Consider the following 15,401-nt stretch of genomic DNA (forward strand, 5'->3'; position numbering starts at 1 on the left):
GCGGGGGTGGGGAGAAAAGGGTCCCCTACCAGGATATAAGTCCTAAAAGTAGACTCTGTTTACCGAAACAGATGAGCGCCCCCGGGGTGGTAGCCCCCTTCCCATAAAGGCGGCACAGCTGCCGGGGTCCGGGGGTGCGGATGTCAGGCTGAGTCTCGGCGGGGCGGGCGCGCGTCCGGGCCGTCCCCAGGCAGAGACTTTTAAAGAGCATGTGAGTATGACAAGTGTCTGTCCGCAACATGTTAGATTTCGAAACTGCCTTGCCATCCAGTCCGGAACTCGCAGCTTTAGCCGGGGGAAACAGACTTTCGCCCGGGGTGTCTGTGTCTCATCCTCCCCCCCCGCCCCCCACTGTTGCTGTGGAGGAAGAGCCCCCGGAGGAGAAGGGTGCGCCGCGCCGCGCCCGCGTGTCAATGGCAGCCGCGCATTCTGGAAGAAGTTGGTTCTTGTCCCGAATACTTTTCCTACGGAGCCCCGCCCCTTGAACCAGCAGCCGCTGTCTTCTCCTGCGGCCAGAGCGGGGACGGTGGAGTTGGGGCAGCTGTCAAAAACGAAAGGGGAGCCTTTTCTTCCCTGGGGTGGAGGAGGGGGAGGAGGAGAAGGCCTCTTTTCCATCTGTTGCAATTTCCTAACCAAACGCACCCTCGCCAGCCCCGGGAAGAAAGGCCTAAAGTAGAAACTCGGGGCGCTCGGCTGGTGTCGCCGCCGCCGAGCCGGGGATGCAGGCGGCGTGCGCGCAGTGGGGAGCAGCGATCGCGTTTCTGGGCTCGGCCGCCCCCACGAGGGACGGGTGACAGCGGCCCGGGGACGCGGGGTGAGGCGACGCGGCCGCGGCGCTCGGTGCCGTCCTCCGCGGCTGGAAGGTGCGGGGGAGGGGCGGAGGAGCGGCGGGGCGGGCGGGGGACGGGGCGGGCGGCTGGGGGCGGAGGCAGGACCTCCTGTACCTTCCCTCCTCGCCTCGCTCTCTCTGACAGCGCCGAGGTGCGCCGAGCAGGAGCGGGGAACAAAGGAGCGGAGTGGGGAGGGGAGCGAGTTGGGCGAGGGAGAGCCCCCGGCCGGCTGCCAGAAGATCCCGGCAGGAGGAAGCCCAAGTGTCACTTGAATTCCACCCAAGGAGCGGGAGCCTGGGATCCGAGCGCCTTGTTTAGCAATAACGGCTGGAGCGCGTCCTACAAGTTACGGGAGAGTCGGCCGGGAAGGAGGACAATCGCTCGGCCCCTCCGCCCTCGCTCCTAGCCCCTCGAGACCCCAGCGTCGCCTCGCGCTGGAAGGGGAGCTCCAGAATGAAAAGCAAGAAAGGTAAGGCTCGCGGGCTGCGCGCGCCGTGGACGCGAGTACCAGGGAAACGTGCGTGAGGGGCGGCGCTGGGCTCGGGGCGAGAGTGACTTGGTGGACTTTTCCGCCCCGGGGCTCGCAGGCCCGAGTGGCGGCCGTTCTCTTTGTTGAGGCTGCGTCTGAAATGGCAGTTGTTGTTTTCCTTCTAGACACAACACGAGGGGCTGTTGTGGGGAGACGGGCCTCTCCATGCTGCTGGCACGTTGTCAAGAAACACGCTCGCCTTGTTTGTGCGCCTCCAAGTTTCATTGTCTCCGCCGACACCCCACGCTCGCCGCGTGGCTTCTTGCTGTTTCTCGCGGGCGGGGAAGTGGGGTTCGGGTCGGGGGCACCCCTGCCCCGCTTTTCCCCGTCGGGACCCTGGGCGGCCCGGCCGGCGGAGCCGCGGCTCCTTTGTCTCAAAGTTGGGCTCCTGGGCCCCCGCTCACTCCCGGCTGGGCCGGGCACGTCTTCTCCAGGGATGGGGCGTTTACACCTTCGGAGGAAGGCGACTCTGGACCCCAGGTCGCCCTCGGGTGTCGGTCCCTTTGGAAAGCTAGACTTTTCAGAATTCCCAGCCTCTACAAGTTTTCCCACGATGTATCTGGGGCAAGAGGAAGAGTTAGGACTGATGGCAAGCGGCGTGCAGTCAGAATGAGTTCAAGTGTGACATGCAAAGAGTGAGTCTGTCATTGTTTCCACGAAGCGTTCTGGAAGCTTTATAACTAAAACTTGCCGTCAGTCTGGTTTAAAAACAAAATACACAGAAAGAAAAAGGAAAAAAAAAGACCACCACGAAAGATCAAAGAATGTTAACTCCCTTTTGAAGTTAAGTTTTCAGTCCCTAGCAGGGAGGTACCCCCGAATGTTCCGTCGTGGGCCGGAGTTGGCTTTTCTGTTGTGATTTATGTCGAGTGGTTCAAAACAAGTTAATCGCTCGGGGAAGCCAGCGCGGGCGGGGTGGGGGGAGGGGTGACTACTGCGCATGCCCAGCTGCGGCCAGAGTTTCTCCAGCTCCACATTCTTTCAGACTCGTCGAGCGAATACGGTTAAAACAGACTCCCGTTAGAGTGGGGCAGCCTCGAAGCCGAGAGGGTTCCCTCGGCCACATTTTCACCTTGGACTTCTGTTCGTTTGATCCTAGGCTGATGCCTTTGAAACACGCGGAGCTCCCCACCTCCCGCTTTGCGGGCGGGAGTCAAAGTAAACGTCCACCCCGGGGCCTTGGTAGTTGTAGTGGAACTAACTCCCCGCGGACCCTGAAGGGCGAGAGCGGGGGCTCAGAGGTTTGGACGTTTAACTGGGCTCGGCGAGAAAAGGCGCGCGGGGAGTGCCCGGGGGCGCCCAGGGAGACCAGGTCAACTCGTGGAAGGCTTGACAGGTCCAGATTGTCCCTGGGAGGCGTTCTCTCCCTCCTGGTGAACTGACTGGAACAAGTTGGGTTGTTTTTGACGGGTGCGTCTTGTGATCCGAGACCAGAGCTGGGCTTGCGCCGGGGCGGGCTCCCCCCATTGTTCGGGCTCTGGCGGGGAAGGCAGTGATGATCCTCCCTGACCACCCGCAAGGCTCTGGGGTATAACCCCCCCCCCCCCGCTGTTGTACCAGTGCCCCACCGTCCTTCCCGGCTCCCCTCTCTCGGCGCCCTCCCCCTACCCCAGCCAGGGGAAGGGGCAGGAACCCGCCGGTCCCTGGGGAATCTTCGGGGCGCGCTGCCCCGGGGCGCGAGGTACTGCTACCGCGCCGACTCATGGAAACAATGAAAGGTGACGTGTTGGAGGGGAAACTTCGCGACTGGTTCGGAGCCCTTGCGGGGGAGCGGAGACTGCCGAGGTTGCCCGGGTTTCTTTCCCTTTTTAGGTTTTCCTGGCAAATCCTCTGCGGGTGGGCAGGCCCCTGAGGAGGTTGAGATTCACGGCCCCGTTTTCAGTTTCTTCTTGTAATCTGAAACTCCAAGGCCTGGGTTTGCTCTCACTCGTGCGGTCGGAGGGGCGACTTCAGCGGGGGCCGAGGAGTTGGCGGAACAAAAGCTCCCGGGCCGGCCGGGCCGGGCTCCTCCCTCGGCGAGTCCCTCTAGGTCCTGCCCGCCCCCGCCCCGGCCTCCAGCCACCTGGGGGCCCCGCGCCCAGTGGCCTCCGCTAGGGCTCCGGAAGAGATCTGGCCCGCCTGGCTCGCCGAGTTGGACTGTCCGTTTTATAAAAGTCCGTGAAAATCTTTAAAAGTTTTGTTGAAAACAAAAGCACTTAAAAACTCAATCGCGGAGCCGGGGATTTGGTAAGCCTGGTTTGTGACAATAGTGTCTCGTCTTAGAAAACTGAGAATGCCCAAAAGACCTCCCCGAAAGATTTTCAAACAAGCAGAAGAATTGTTGAGGAGAATCCCCTAAGTCTCTTTGCTCTCGGTTTCTGACGATGTGGGATTCTTGCTTCAGACTAATGCGGCTGGGTTCATCCCAGCGCTCCTTGGATTTAGTGCCTGGGGGGTTAAGTACGTTTCCCGTCGCTTCTCCTGAGATGTTCTAATCAGGAAACCTGTTAGGTTAGGTTTGCTTTTTCCTATTTATACCCTTAAGCGTTGCCTTCGGTTATTCTTATTCCCAGATCCTTTTGTAGCCTCTTCCAGATTTTTTTTTTTTTTAAGAGTTCAACTTCACAACCACTGTCTCTCTGGCCCTCCCCCGGGCTCTGCCCCTCCCCCTGTTACTATTCGGGGGAAAAAATGCTTTTTAGGGCTGTGGGATTCATAGGCCATCTTGTGGCTTTCTAAACAAATTTCCTTGTATGTGGATGGAGTAAAAGAGGCTTGTGATCCCCCCGCCCCGCCCCCCCGCCCCCGACCACCACATTTTTTAAAGTGTGAGCAGAGTAAGACGTTTGGAAACAAGTCGTAACCGGGAAAGTGTTCCAAAGCTCTGTTACAATAGGAAATGAGTAACTTGGAAAAGTCTTCTTGTTTTTCCAAGTTGAGCCACAATCCGGAGGGAGAGTTTTAATGAAAACAGTCCTGACAGCAGCAAACGTGGTTTGCTGTAGTGAAATATCAGCTGGCACAGCCAAGGAACTGAAGTCTTAACTTCCTGTTCCGTCAGCTTTTGTGCACATATTGGAAATATTTGTTAAGAGGTCCGGAGGCCTGGCCGCTCTTTTATTTAAATGAACTGAGAACAGAGTAAAGTCGCTGCAGTTTGGTGTTGCTTAACTGAAACCTGCTTTTGTGTCACTAACCTGTTTTGAAAGATCAGGCTTCTTGTCAAACTAAGTAAGCAGATCAAAGGACAGGCTTTAGGGGTTTTTTGTTTGTTTCAAACTATTTGTGATTATCAATTTACAGTTGGGAATTCACTGTTCAGTGAGCAGACTTTCACACTGTTTCTAAAACGTTAAAAAGGGGAGGTGGGGTTAATAGCCTAGAGAAAAAGTTCTGGCTTTTCAGACTTTTTGAAGAGTTTAAACAAATTGCTTTATTCACATTTGCTTTAGTCTTTCAGTTACTTGACACGTTTTTAAAAGTTAAGATTTCTTTATCAGAGCAAATGTAAAACAGGAACATTTATAATTTCTTAAGGTTTTTTTGTTAATAATTCTTCACCCAAGTTTCAACACAGGTTTTAAAAGTTTCTCATCTTCTCAACAGTGAAAGCACTTTCAGTTTTAAATGTGCCTCCTTTTTTTTTAAGCAGTTTAATGAAATCTGGGTAGAGAAACATCAGATACACAGCTGTGGTTAAAATTTAGGATTGCTGGGCCTTTTATTGATGGCTGTTTGTTAATTAAGCCTTGAGCCAAAGTGAATTTGCAAGATCATCCTACTCTTTTGTTAGAACTTGCTTTACTTTGTCTTTGGAAGGTTCTGCCTTTTCTGTGGACACTCCCTCCAGCATCTTCTGCCCCCTGCAGTCCAAAACTGAAAATGTGTCACCAAGAAGAGTTAGACTCAACTGAGGAGCTAGCTCATCAACAAATCTTTGAATGAGTAGCTTTTTGAGTCTCATTGTGTTAAAATGCTTTGAAAGGATGAGGTTTGGGAAAAGTTCCTTTAAGATATGTTGAATGGTTTATCACTCTGAGGAATATTCTGTTTTTATTTCCTATCAAGGTAAACCACTTGAGCTTGTGTCAACAAAGTTAAGAATGCCTACCTTTAAATGTCATGCTACTTTAATTTCCTTTATATAGAAATACTGGTTTTTCAAGCATACTATAGTTTTGTAATTTATTTATGTTTAAAAAATTCTAAATTGTCTTCAAAAACGAGAATATACGTCTTTAGTCAGAGTAGCCTTTTGTAGTTTTGAAACGGGGAAGGGTTAAAGTTCAAAATTATCTTTAAATGTCTAAAAGGGCCAAGTCTGAAGTTTTGTAGAACCCAGTCTATGTGTGATTTAAATATTCCCTATGGGTGTGACTTTTTTAAAATTTCTGGTAGGATTAAAGCGCTTGTAAACAAAAGAGTTTCCTCTGGGGGTTGCATATTCAGTTTTCTTTGTCATGTAACGATTTAAAGCTGATCTCTGCTTATTGATATGTAGTATCCTGGGTTCGGATTAAACTGGCAGTTGAAATTTACGGAAGTTTTAAAATTTATTCACTACTAGGCATCTTTTGACCTCTTACATTAAGTACTAAAAATTGAAAAATATTTTTATGCAGTGAAACTGAAAACTTCGGTGGTTGTTTGTATTTAGTAAAAAGTGACTAGTACTGTCCATTAAAAGTAGGTGTCTAGTTTTGAATAAATGGAGGTAGCAATGAAAAGGAAAAGAAAAGGAATTGGCAGAAAATTCTGCCATGCATTTTATCCTTAGAATACTAACTGGGTTACAAGTGTAATTTTCTTTGCTTATATCAGTGGAAAAAATCTTCCCTTTTATTTCAAAACCTTCAGTGGAAGAGGGAGGAAGAACAGTGTTTCAAAGGTACACTAGTTTACCCGTTGGATTGTTTTTCCTAGTTAGCAATGACCTCACGGAGAAGGTTGTCAGACACATCCCATCTGCTTATGACACCTTTCCTGTTTCACACGTGGCAAGCTATTCGCTTTAGGTGCAGCTTTGTCTCACTTGCTGGATTAGACATTTCTGAGCATCATTCAAAAGGAATGTGAGATGTTAAATCCTATAGGAAAGTGGGTACGAAAGGGAATCTGCCAGTGGGCTGGGAATCTAGAATATGCTGCTAGTCGAATTACTGTTGAGATTTCGCATGAGCTCTGGTGCTTCAGGACGGAAAACACCGGTTCTTCGCTTGTTTGGCTCTCAGGAGTCGAGAAAACACAGTTGTGCTGAGTGGTCAAAAGAGAGGTGAGCTTTGCTGATAAAAGTGTCTGACGGCTGGCCTCTGTCCTCTCCTAGGTGTTGTTGCCGCGTCTGGCAGTGAGACCGAGGAAGATGACAGCATGGACAGCCCCCTGGACCTCTCCTCTTCTGCGGGCTCAGGCAAGAGAAGGCGGAGGGGCAACCTGCCCAAGGAGTCCGTTCAGATTCTCCGCGATTGGCTGTATGAACACCGATACAATGCCTACCCCTCAGAGCAAGAAAAAGCGTTACTGTCCCAACAAACACACCTCTCAACACTACAGGTAAGGGAAAGGAATGCCAGCTGTATTCCCTGGGGGTGTGGTGGGTTTTTTTCCCCAAAGTCGCTTTACAGCATTCCTGTATAGCAAGCCTTTAAGTACCTCCCCACTCAAAAAAAAAAAAAAGGGGGGGGGCATATCTTTTTCTTGTAAACTTTATAGTGCTAACAGCTAATAACTGGCTATATAGAGAAACAGAAACACTTGACAGTTATCTGTCAAAAAGCATTTCCTTTAATGCCTAAAAGAGCCTTCCTTTATGCAACAAACATAAGAAGGAGGTTAAATCTTATTCTATTGCCCAGGAAACTGGTTTGATATTTAAACAAGTTCAGACTTCAGTGAGGTAATTCATGTTCTGTCTGTTGACATAGTCATTTGAACTGGGAAAAATCAGTAACTGGGAGGAGTGGCTCTTTTCATACAGGAAAGGTTTTCCTGTAGTTGATTAACTTAAATGCTGGGGCGGTAGATAACAGGTTAATATGGGGAGAGTTAAAAGGTAAAATTCCCTCTCTAAAATCATTTTCAGACGTTTGAGAATGTGTACCTTTCTTTTCCTTCCTCCTGAAAAGGTTTAAGGATGATGAGAGACCAAAAAGGGGATTTGTATTAGGAAAAGAGGAAGTTTATGACAGGAAACACCTCTCTTTTCTTGGCCGGGCTCAAATACCTCTAAATAACTTTGTAGGTCCCGATAAGCCTTTTCATGCCTCCGTTAATGCAAAGAGAGAGAGCGGTAAGGCGCCCCCAAGAAGGCTCTCGGGCGCATTGGCGGAGCATTAAAGCGTTTAAAACATCCCCGTGTGATTTCAGGTCTGTAACTGGTTTATCAACGCCCGGCGCAGGCTCCTCCCCGACATGCTGAGAAAGGATGGCAAAGATCCAAATCAGTTCACAATTTCCCGCCGAGGGGCCAAGATATCTGAAGCCAGCTCTGTGGAGTCAGCGACAGGCATCAAAAACTTCATGCCGGCTCTAGAGGAGAGCCCTTTTCACTCCTGTACAGCTGGATCCACCCCAGCCCTAGGGAGGCCACTGTCTCCTAAGCCATCATCCCCAGGATCCATTTTGGCTCGTCCATCCGTTATCTGTCATACCACTGTGACTGCACTGAAAGATGTGCCTTTCTCTCTCTGCCAGTCAGTTGGTGTGGGACAAAACACAGATATACAGCAGATGGCAGCCAGCAGCTTTACAGACACCTCCCTCATGTACCCAGAGGACACGTGTAAATCTGGACCAAGTGCACACACACAGAGTGGTCTTTTCAACACTCCTCCCCCTACTCCACCGGACCTCAACCAAGATTTTAGTGGATTTCAGCTTCTGGTAGATGTTGCACTCAAACGGGCTGCAGAAATGGAGCTTCAGGCAAAACTTATGGCTTAACCCCTTTTTTCAAGCAAAACAGTTCTCAGAAATGTTATGATTGCTGGGATGATGGCAAGAGATGAATTGCATTATTTTATATATTTTTTTATTAATATTTGCACATGGGATTGCTAAAATGAAGCTTCCTGTTACTGAGATGTTGTCAATGGAATACAGTCATTCCAAGAACTATAAACTCAAAGCTACTGTAGAAACAAAGGGTTTTCTTTTTTAAATGTTTCTTGGTAGGTTATTCATAATGTGAGGTGGTTCCCAAGATCATGTGATTTTTTTTTTTTTCTCCCCCTTTTTTGTTGGTGTCTTTTTCAGACTGTGCAATACTTAGAGAACCTATAGCATCTTCTCATTCCCATGTGGAACAGGATGCCCATACTGTCTAATTAATAAATTTTCAATTTTTTTTTTCAAACAAGTATGAATCTAGTTGATTGATGCATTTTTTTCGTGACGTAATAAAGTATTTTCTTTAAAAAGTACTGTAATGCAGAGTATTTTGTTGAGGGAGGCGCTTCTTAAAAATGAGTAGGAATATAGCACCCCAATGAGCAGGAAGTTGGGGGTAGGGTGGAGTGTGAGTTAGGGGGGTGTCACCAGCTCTTTGAAGAACTGTGGACAAGCCAGTCTGTATAAACAGGATGTGTGATAATTTACTCTTGATAGGAGGCATAGCAGGCCCTTAAATCTTTACTTAAAACTGTAAATTGGAATGAATCGTTTCCATCGGTGTTTAGCTAACCACTAAATCCCTTGGTGACCTGGTCTGCGTATTTTAAGACATGACCCACGTTGAAAAGGAAGATCTCAAAGCACCTGATCATGGCTCAAGTTTTCAGAAGTAAACAACAACCCAAGCAGTTCTTAGTATTGCCTCTTGCATGTTACCGTCTAAAATAATTTTTGTTCAGTGGTCCAGTTAGGTAAGGCCTTTACATTTAAAAGCATCTTTTAAAACATTGTCTAAAGTGGTTAAAGCAGTGGGGTTCTGTCTCCCATGGGACTGTTAGTTTATTAGGTTTCTTTCCTAAGGTCACAGTTTGTGAAAAGTGGTACCATACACAAGTGGAGTTTGTTGGGACAGGCAATCCTTTATGAAGCCAGGATGGCTAGAAGGGAATTAGTGGTGTTCCTTTCACTTACATGGTTGAGCAGATTTGTCACATGCCACAAAACCATTCTTTGTAGTCATGCTTAGTATGAGGTTTCTTTGTTATTATAGTCATGTTCTTTCCAGCCCTGCCCCAGCTATGAATTGTCTAAGTTTGAGGGAGCATTAGAGCTTCAGTATTGTTTAAGAATGTAGGAAAATTCTTCCAAACTTAAGTTTGTCTAATTTTGAAATTCTGTTTAGAAAGTGCCTACTGTAGAAAGAGCTAAACTCAAAAGACTTTTCTTAAGTGAAAGAGAAAAACTGATGAGGACAACCAGGAGTTGGAAGAAAAAACAAGGGAGGAGAAGGTGGTGCCTCTAGCCTGTGAGGGGGGCAACTTTGAAGGACTCATCAGCCTCCAGTGGGCTAGCCCCACCTCAGAGTTGCAGAAATAGACAAAACCAAAAATGAAATAATGTATATAAAAGGAGCAAAGTAAACAAATAAAAATGAAAAATCAAAGGGGATTAAGAATCATTACCTGCTTTAATAGCTAGATCAAATGCCGAAATCCTTTGAGTACAGATAAGGGAGACCAGCAAATCCTGAAAGGCTTCCCTTGATAAGACATTTCATTTCATTAATCATACTGGGGGTGGGGGGAGAGGGGAGAAAGCAGTCATGTGAGTGATTTAAAAGAAAAATGTCAAGGGTCAAATGAAACCCAAACATTAAAAAAAAAATCACCCCAAATGGATCCAGGTTGATAAATAACTGGTGTGTAACAAATGTAATCGGAAAGGTACATGTAAAAAAGTGTTTATTCAAACTGGAGCCAAATAGAAATAATTGTTATGCTTAATATTTGCATGAAATATCTTTTTTCATTTGTTTACTTTTAACTTGTGGTGTTTTAAAATTTATTTATTTTTGGCTGCATTGCGTCTTCATTGCTGCGCACGGGCTTTCTCTAGTTGTGGCAAGTGGGGGCTACTCTTCGTTGGGGCTTCTTATTGCGGTGGCTTCTCGTTGCACAGCATGGGCTCTAGGCACACGGGCTTCAGTAGTTGTGGCTCATGGGCTCAGTAGTTGTGGCTCGCAGGCTCTAGAGTGCAGGCTCAGTAGTTGTGGTGCACGGGCTTAGTTGCTCCATGGCATGTGGGATCTTCCTGGACCAAGGCTTGAACCTGTGTCCCCTGCACTGGCAGGTGGATTCTTAACCACTGTGCCACCAGGGAAGCCCTAACTTAATTTGTGTTTAAAGTTCATCTCTTTAAGATAACATGTAGTTGGGTCATGCTTTTTTAACTGGCCTAACAATCTCTGCCTTTTACTTGGTGTGTTTAGTTGGTTTATATTTAATATAACTACTGATATGTTTGGATTCAGTTTACCATTTGGATTTTTTCCTCCCTCTGTTCCTCTTTTCTTGCCTTTTTTTGGGTTAGTTGAATATTTTTAATATTTTGTTGTAATTTTTCTATTGGCTTTCAAACTATATTGTTTTTAATGGTTGTTCTAGGGGATTACAGTGTACATCTTTAATTTATCACAGTCAACTTAGAATTAATATTATACAACCTCATACAAAATATAGAAACTTGGAACAGTATGGTTCCATTTACTCTTCTTTTTTTGTTGTTTTTCATATATAATAGCTATACCTGATAAATCCAACAGTATAATGTTATAATTTTTGTTTGAAACAGGCATGTGTCTTTTTTAAAAATTAAGAGAAAAGAGAATGTATACAGGCATACATTGGAGATATTATGGGTTTGGTTCCAAACCACCACAATGAAGTGAATATCACAAAGTGAGTCACACAAATTTTTTGGTTCCCACTCCATATAGAAGTTATGTTTACATTATACTGTAGTCTATTAAATGTGCAATAAAAAAATGTACATACCTTAATTTTAAAATCCTTTATTTGATAAAAAGTACTAACCATCATCTCAGCCTTCAGCAAGTCATAATCTTTTTGCAATACTTAATAACATCAAAGATCACTGAGGGAATGCCCTGGCGGTCCAGTGGTTAGGACTCTGGGCTTTCACTGCCGAAGGTGTGGTTTTGATCCCTGGTTGGGGAACTAAGATCCCACAAGCCACACAGCGTGGCAAAAAAAGAAAAAAGAAAAAAAAGAAAACTCACTGATTACAGATCACTGTAACAAATAGAATAAAAATGAAACAGTTTGAAATACGGCGAGAATTACCAAAATGTGGCACAGACATGAAGTGAACAAATGCTGTGGCACCAATAGACTTGACACAGTTGCCACAAACCTTCAATCTGTAAAAAACAACATCTGCAAAGCACAATAAAGCAGAGTGCAATAAAACAAGGTATGCCTGTATATAGTCTTTTTTTTTAATATAAATTTATTTATTTATGGCTGCATTGAGTCTTCATTGCTGTGCGTGAGCTTTCTCTAGTTGAGGTGAGTGGGCTACTCTTCATTGCTGTGCGCGGGCTTCTCATTGTGGTGGCCTCTCTTATTGCAGGGCATGGGCTGTAGGCGCACGGGCTTCAGTAGTTGTGGCACACAGGCTTAGTTGCTCCGCGGCATGTGGGATCTTCCTGGACCAGAGCTCGAACCTGTGTCCCCTGCATTGGCAGGCAGATTCTTCACCCCTGTGCCACCAGGGAAGTCCCTATAGCCTTTTATATTTGCTAAATATCTACCATTTCTGATGTTCTTCATTCTTTGTGAGTCTGAATGACATGTCATTTCTCTTCAGCTTGAATTTTCTTGAGAATTGTGGAGGCCTGCTGGTGACTAATAATCTATTTTTGTTCACTGAAAATGACTTTTATTTTACTTTCATCTTTGAAGGATAGTTTCGCTAAAGATAGAATTCTGGGTTGTTTTTTTCCATCACTTGAAAGGCATTTATTGTCTGGCTTCCATTGTTTCTGAAGAGACATCAGTTGTCACTTGTATCGTTGTTCTCTTGTATGTAATGTCTTTCTCTGGCTCTTTCATCTTTGTATTTCAGCAGTTTGGCTATGATGTGCCTAGGTATAATTGTAGTTATCCTGCTTGGGGTTTGTTGAGCTTGGATCTGTAGGTTTATGTTTTGTTTTGTTTGTTACCAAATTTGGGAAATATTGGCCATTATTTCTTCAAAAATTTTTTCTCTTTTCTCCTCTCCTTCTAGAACTCCAGTAGATCTCTAGAACTCCAGTACATTATCTGAGATTATCATGTTTTTCTTTCATCTTTTTTTAAAATAAATTATTTATTTTATATATTTACTTTTGGCTGCATTGGATCTTTGTTGCTGCACATGGGCTTTCTCTAGTTGGGGTGAGCAGGGGCTACTCTTTGTTGTGGTGCACGGGCTTCTCATTGAAGTGGCTTCTCTTGTTGCGGAGCACGGACTCTAGGCACATGGGCTTCAGTAGTTGTGGCACACGGGCTCAGTAGTTGTGGCTCGCGGGCTCTAGAGCGCAGTCTTAGTAGTTGTGGTGGACGGGCTTAGTGGCTCCGCAGCATGTGGGATCTTCCTGGACCAGGGCTCGAACCCGTGTCCCCTGCACTGGCAGGTGGATTCTTAACCACTGTGCCACCAGGGAAGTCCCTTTTCTTTAATCTTGCTTCTCTCTAATCTTCAGATTGGATCGTTTGTATTAATTTTTAATTCACCAACTCTTCCACTGTCTCTAAAGTGCTGTTGAGGCCATCCAGTGAATTTTGACATCAGTATTTGTCACATGTAGAATTCCCAATTAGTCCTTTTTTTATCATTGCTATTTCTCTGCTGAGATTCCCCGTCAGTCTATTAAATAAGAGTATGTTTTCCTATAAGTTATTTATAATAGCTTCCTTAAAGTTTTTGACTGCATTTTGCTTCAGTAGGAGTCACGTATTGATGCTTTTTCCTTGTCTGATGATGTTTTACTATACAGTGGACGTTATGGATGATACATTAATAAGGACTCTGGATTCTGCTACATTCCTCTGAAGAGTCTTAATTTGTGTTCTGGCAGCCAGTCATTTGGCTGGACTGAAACCGCAGTCTCCTTCTCGCCTGTAGTAGGTAGTAGCTCAGATCTCTGATGAGTTCTTTCAGCTTCCAGCTGCTGCCTTTCAGTGGACTCACTGGGGTTCAGAGTTTGAGGTTTGCTCCTTCTGCTGTTCCTTCCTTTCCAGGATTCCTCTCCTAACTTCATCTGCACTACCAACCCCAACTCTGTCCTTGATATCTCAAGCCATTAAGGCTGCAGCTCTCTGCCACCCTTAGTCTTCTGAAGAATGAGGTGTGCCCTCAGGTATCAAGGTACAAACTTGCACGTCTTACCCCCTCGAAGTTCCCTTCTTTTGAAAGTGGATGACTGACCCCTCTAGTTACTTTTAAACTCTGAATCAGGAGTTCTCAAACTTATCTGCACATTGGAATCACCTGGAAAGCGTTAAAAACAACTGTGGCTTGGATTTAGGAATTTTTTTAAAGATCCCCTGGTGATTCTAATACATAAACAAACTTGGGAACCACTGCCCTAAACTATTCTTTAGTCACTGTGTCTCTTCGTAAGTAGAACACTGGGAGTTGACAATTTATTCTCTTTGCAGACCTAGAAAAATTTGCTTTTGTAGTCTTTTGGGGCATTTGACAGTTTTTGTAAAAGAAATGCAATTTACTGTAGAATTATCACCCAGGTCAGCTTAACCAATGAGAGTTTAATTTGGCACTGAGCTCATACTGTGGTATACCTATAGCCCATACAATATGTAAAACCAAGACACTAACAAATAGACCTAACACTGCAGGAAGGTAAACGTGGGTTTGGATCTAACCAAAAAATAAAGTTTATATCTGGAACCTGGCCAGAGAGTAAAAAGCAGTATTCAGAGATCAAGGTTTAAACAAGTCTCAGTGAGAGGAGAATGTGTCAAGTCTTGACCTCTCACTAAAAACAGACTGCCATCTGAGATGGGTTTTATGATTCAGAGACTGAAAGCAGAAAATAGTCAACAGATACCTTGTGGCTGAAGAAAAGGAGTAACTTAAGGTTGACGGTCACAAGAGGACAGCTGACAAATAAGGGCAGCATGATAAAGCGATGGAGACCACAACTACAAGGATTTCACCAAATGTCAAGGAAACAGTTCTTGAATGAAATGTTTTATAGACACTGGAGAATGTACAAACTCTGAAGCACTGAGTCAGTGACTTACAAATGGAATCAAATCCCATGATAGGAATGTACTCAGACTTGCAGAGAACAGACATTTAAGTAACAGCATAGAGATACGGAAAATGAAACAACAGAGGGGTTTTTCTAGAAGGTAAATTTTTATCCTAAGAAGCCTTGCCAACTTGGTTTTCTTGTTTTTTTTAATATTCCAAACTTGTCTTTATAAATAAATTACTGAAACTTGAACATGGTCACATTTGATTGGATCACTCAAATTTACGATCTTAGGACAAATTCAGCTTTTCTATCTTGCCTCAAATTATTGCTAATATATATATATTTAATACACTAAAGCCGTGTATTCTTTTTTTTTTTAAGTAACTTTTTAAAAAAAAATATTTATTTATTTTTGGCTGTGTTGGGTCTTCGTTTCTGTGCGAGGGCTTTCTCTAGTTGCGGCGAGTGGGGGCCACTCTTCATCGCGGTGCGCGGGCCTCTCACTATCGCGGCCTCTCTTGTTGCGGAGCACAGGCTCCAGACGCACAGGCTCAGTAGTTGTGGCTCACGGGCCTAGTTGCTCCGCGACATGTGGGATCTTCCCAGACCAGGGCTCGAACCCGTGTCCCCTGCATTGGCAGGCAGATTCTCAACCACTGCGCCACCAGGGAAACCAAGGCATGTATTCTTTTCGTATAAATTTTAGTATGAGGATAGGGCTTTTAGAGACTGTAAATAGATTGAAATACAGTAAAAGATAGTCTTTTTAACTTTTCACCCTTTAAATAAAATTTTGTTACCTTTTGGCTTGTTACCTAATCTGATCACTAATGTTTTGTTGCTTTAAAGTTCTTTCTAGGGAATTCCCTGGCAGTCCAGTGGTTAGGAT

The 15,401-nt window shown here is 45.4% G+C and overlaps 1 protein-coding gene across 4 annotated transcripts; it reads left to right on the top strand.

Annotated features, from left to right (window-relative positions):
• The first annotated feature begins 358 nt into the window (after nt 1–358).
• Nucleotides 359–8,756, top strand: TGIF1 (TGFB induced factor homeobox 1). 4 transcript variants are annotated; one of them, XM_057527282.1, is made up of 4 exons: nt 359–863; nt 1,115–1,299; nt 6,662–6,888; nt 7,702–8,756. In XM_057527282.1, exons 2-4 carry the CDS (start codon nt 1,284–1,286, stop codon nt 8,275–8,277), a joined length of 819 nt encoding a protein of 272 aa, XP_057383265.1. In that variant the 5' UTR covers nt 359–863; nt 1,115–1,283; the 3' UTR covers nt 8,278–8,756. The 4 variants fall into 4 exon arrangements, with proteins under 4 accessions (XP_057383265.1, XP_057383266.1, XP_057383264.1 ...); XM_057527283.1 differs by having other exon boundaries at nt 359–814; XM_057527281.1 differs by having other exon boundaries at nt 847–863; nt 975–1,299.
• Nucleotides 8,757–15,401: the final 6,645 nt, after the last annotated feature.

The sequence above is a fragment of the Balaenoptera acutorostrata genome, chromosome 13 (assembly GCF_949987535.1).
Source record: "Balaenoptera acutorostrata chromosome 13, mBalAcu1.1, whole genome shotgun sequence".
Taxonomy (NCBI): Eukaryota; Metazoa; Chordata; class Mammalia; order Artiodactyla; family Balaenopteridae; genus Balaenoptera; species Balaenoptera acutorostrata.

What these genes read in the sequence shown, in the direction of transcription:
- TGIF1 (XM_057527282.1), top strand. An exon ending in CACACCTCTCAACACTACAG is followed by an intron (nt 6,889 to 7,701) that starts GTAAGGGAAAGG and finishes GTGTGATTTCAG; the next exon opens with GTCTGTAACTGGTTTATCAA.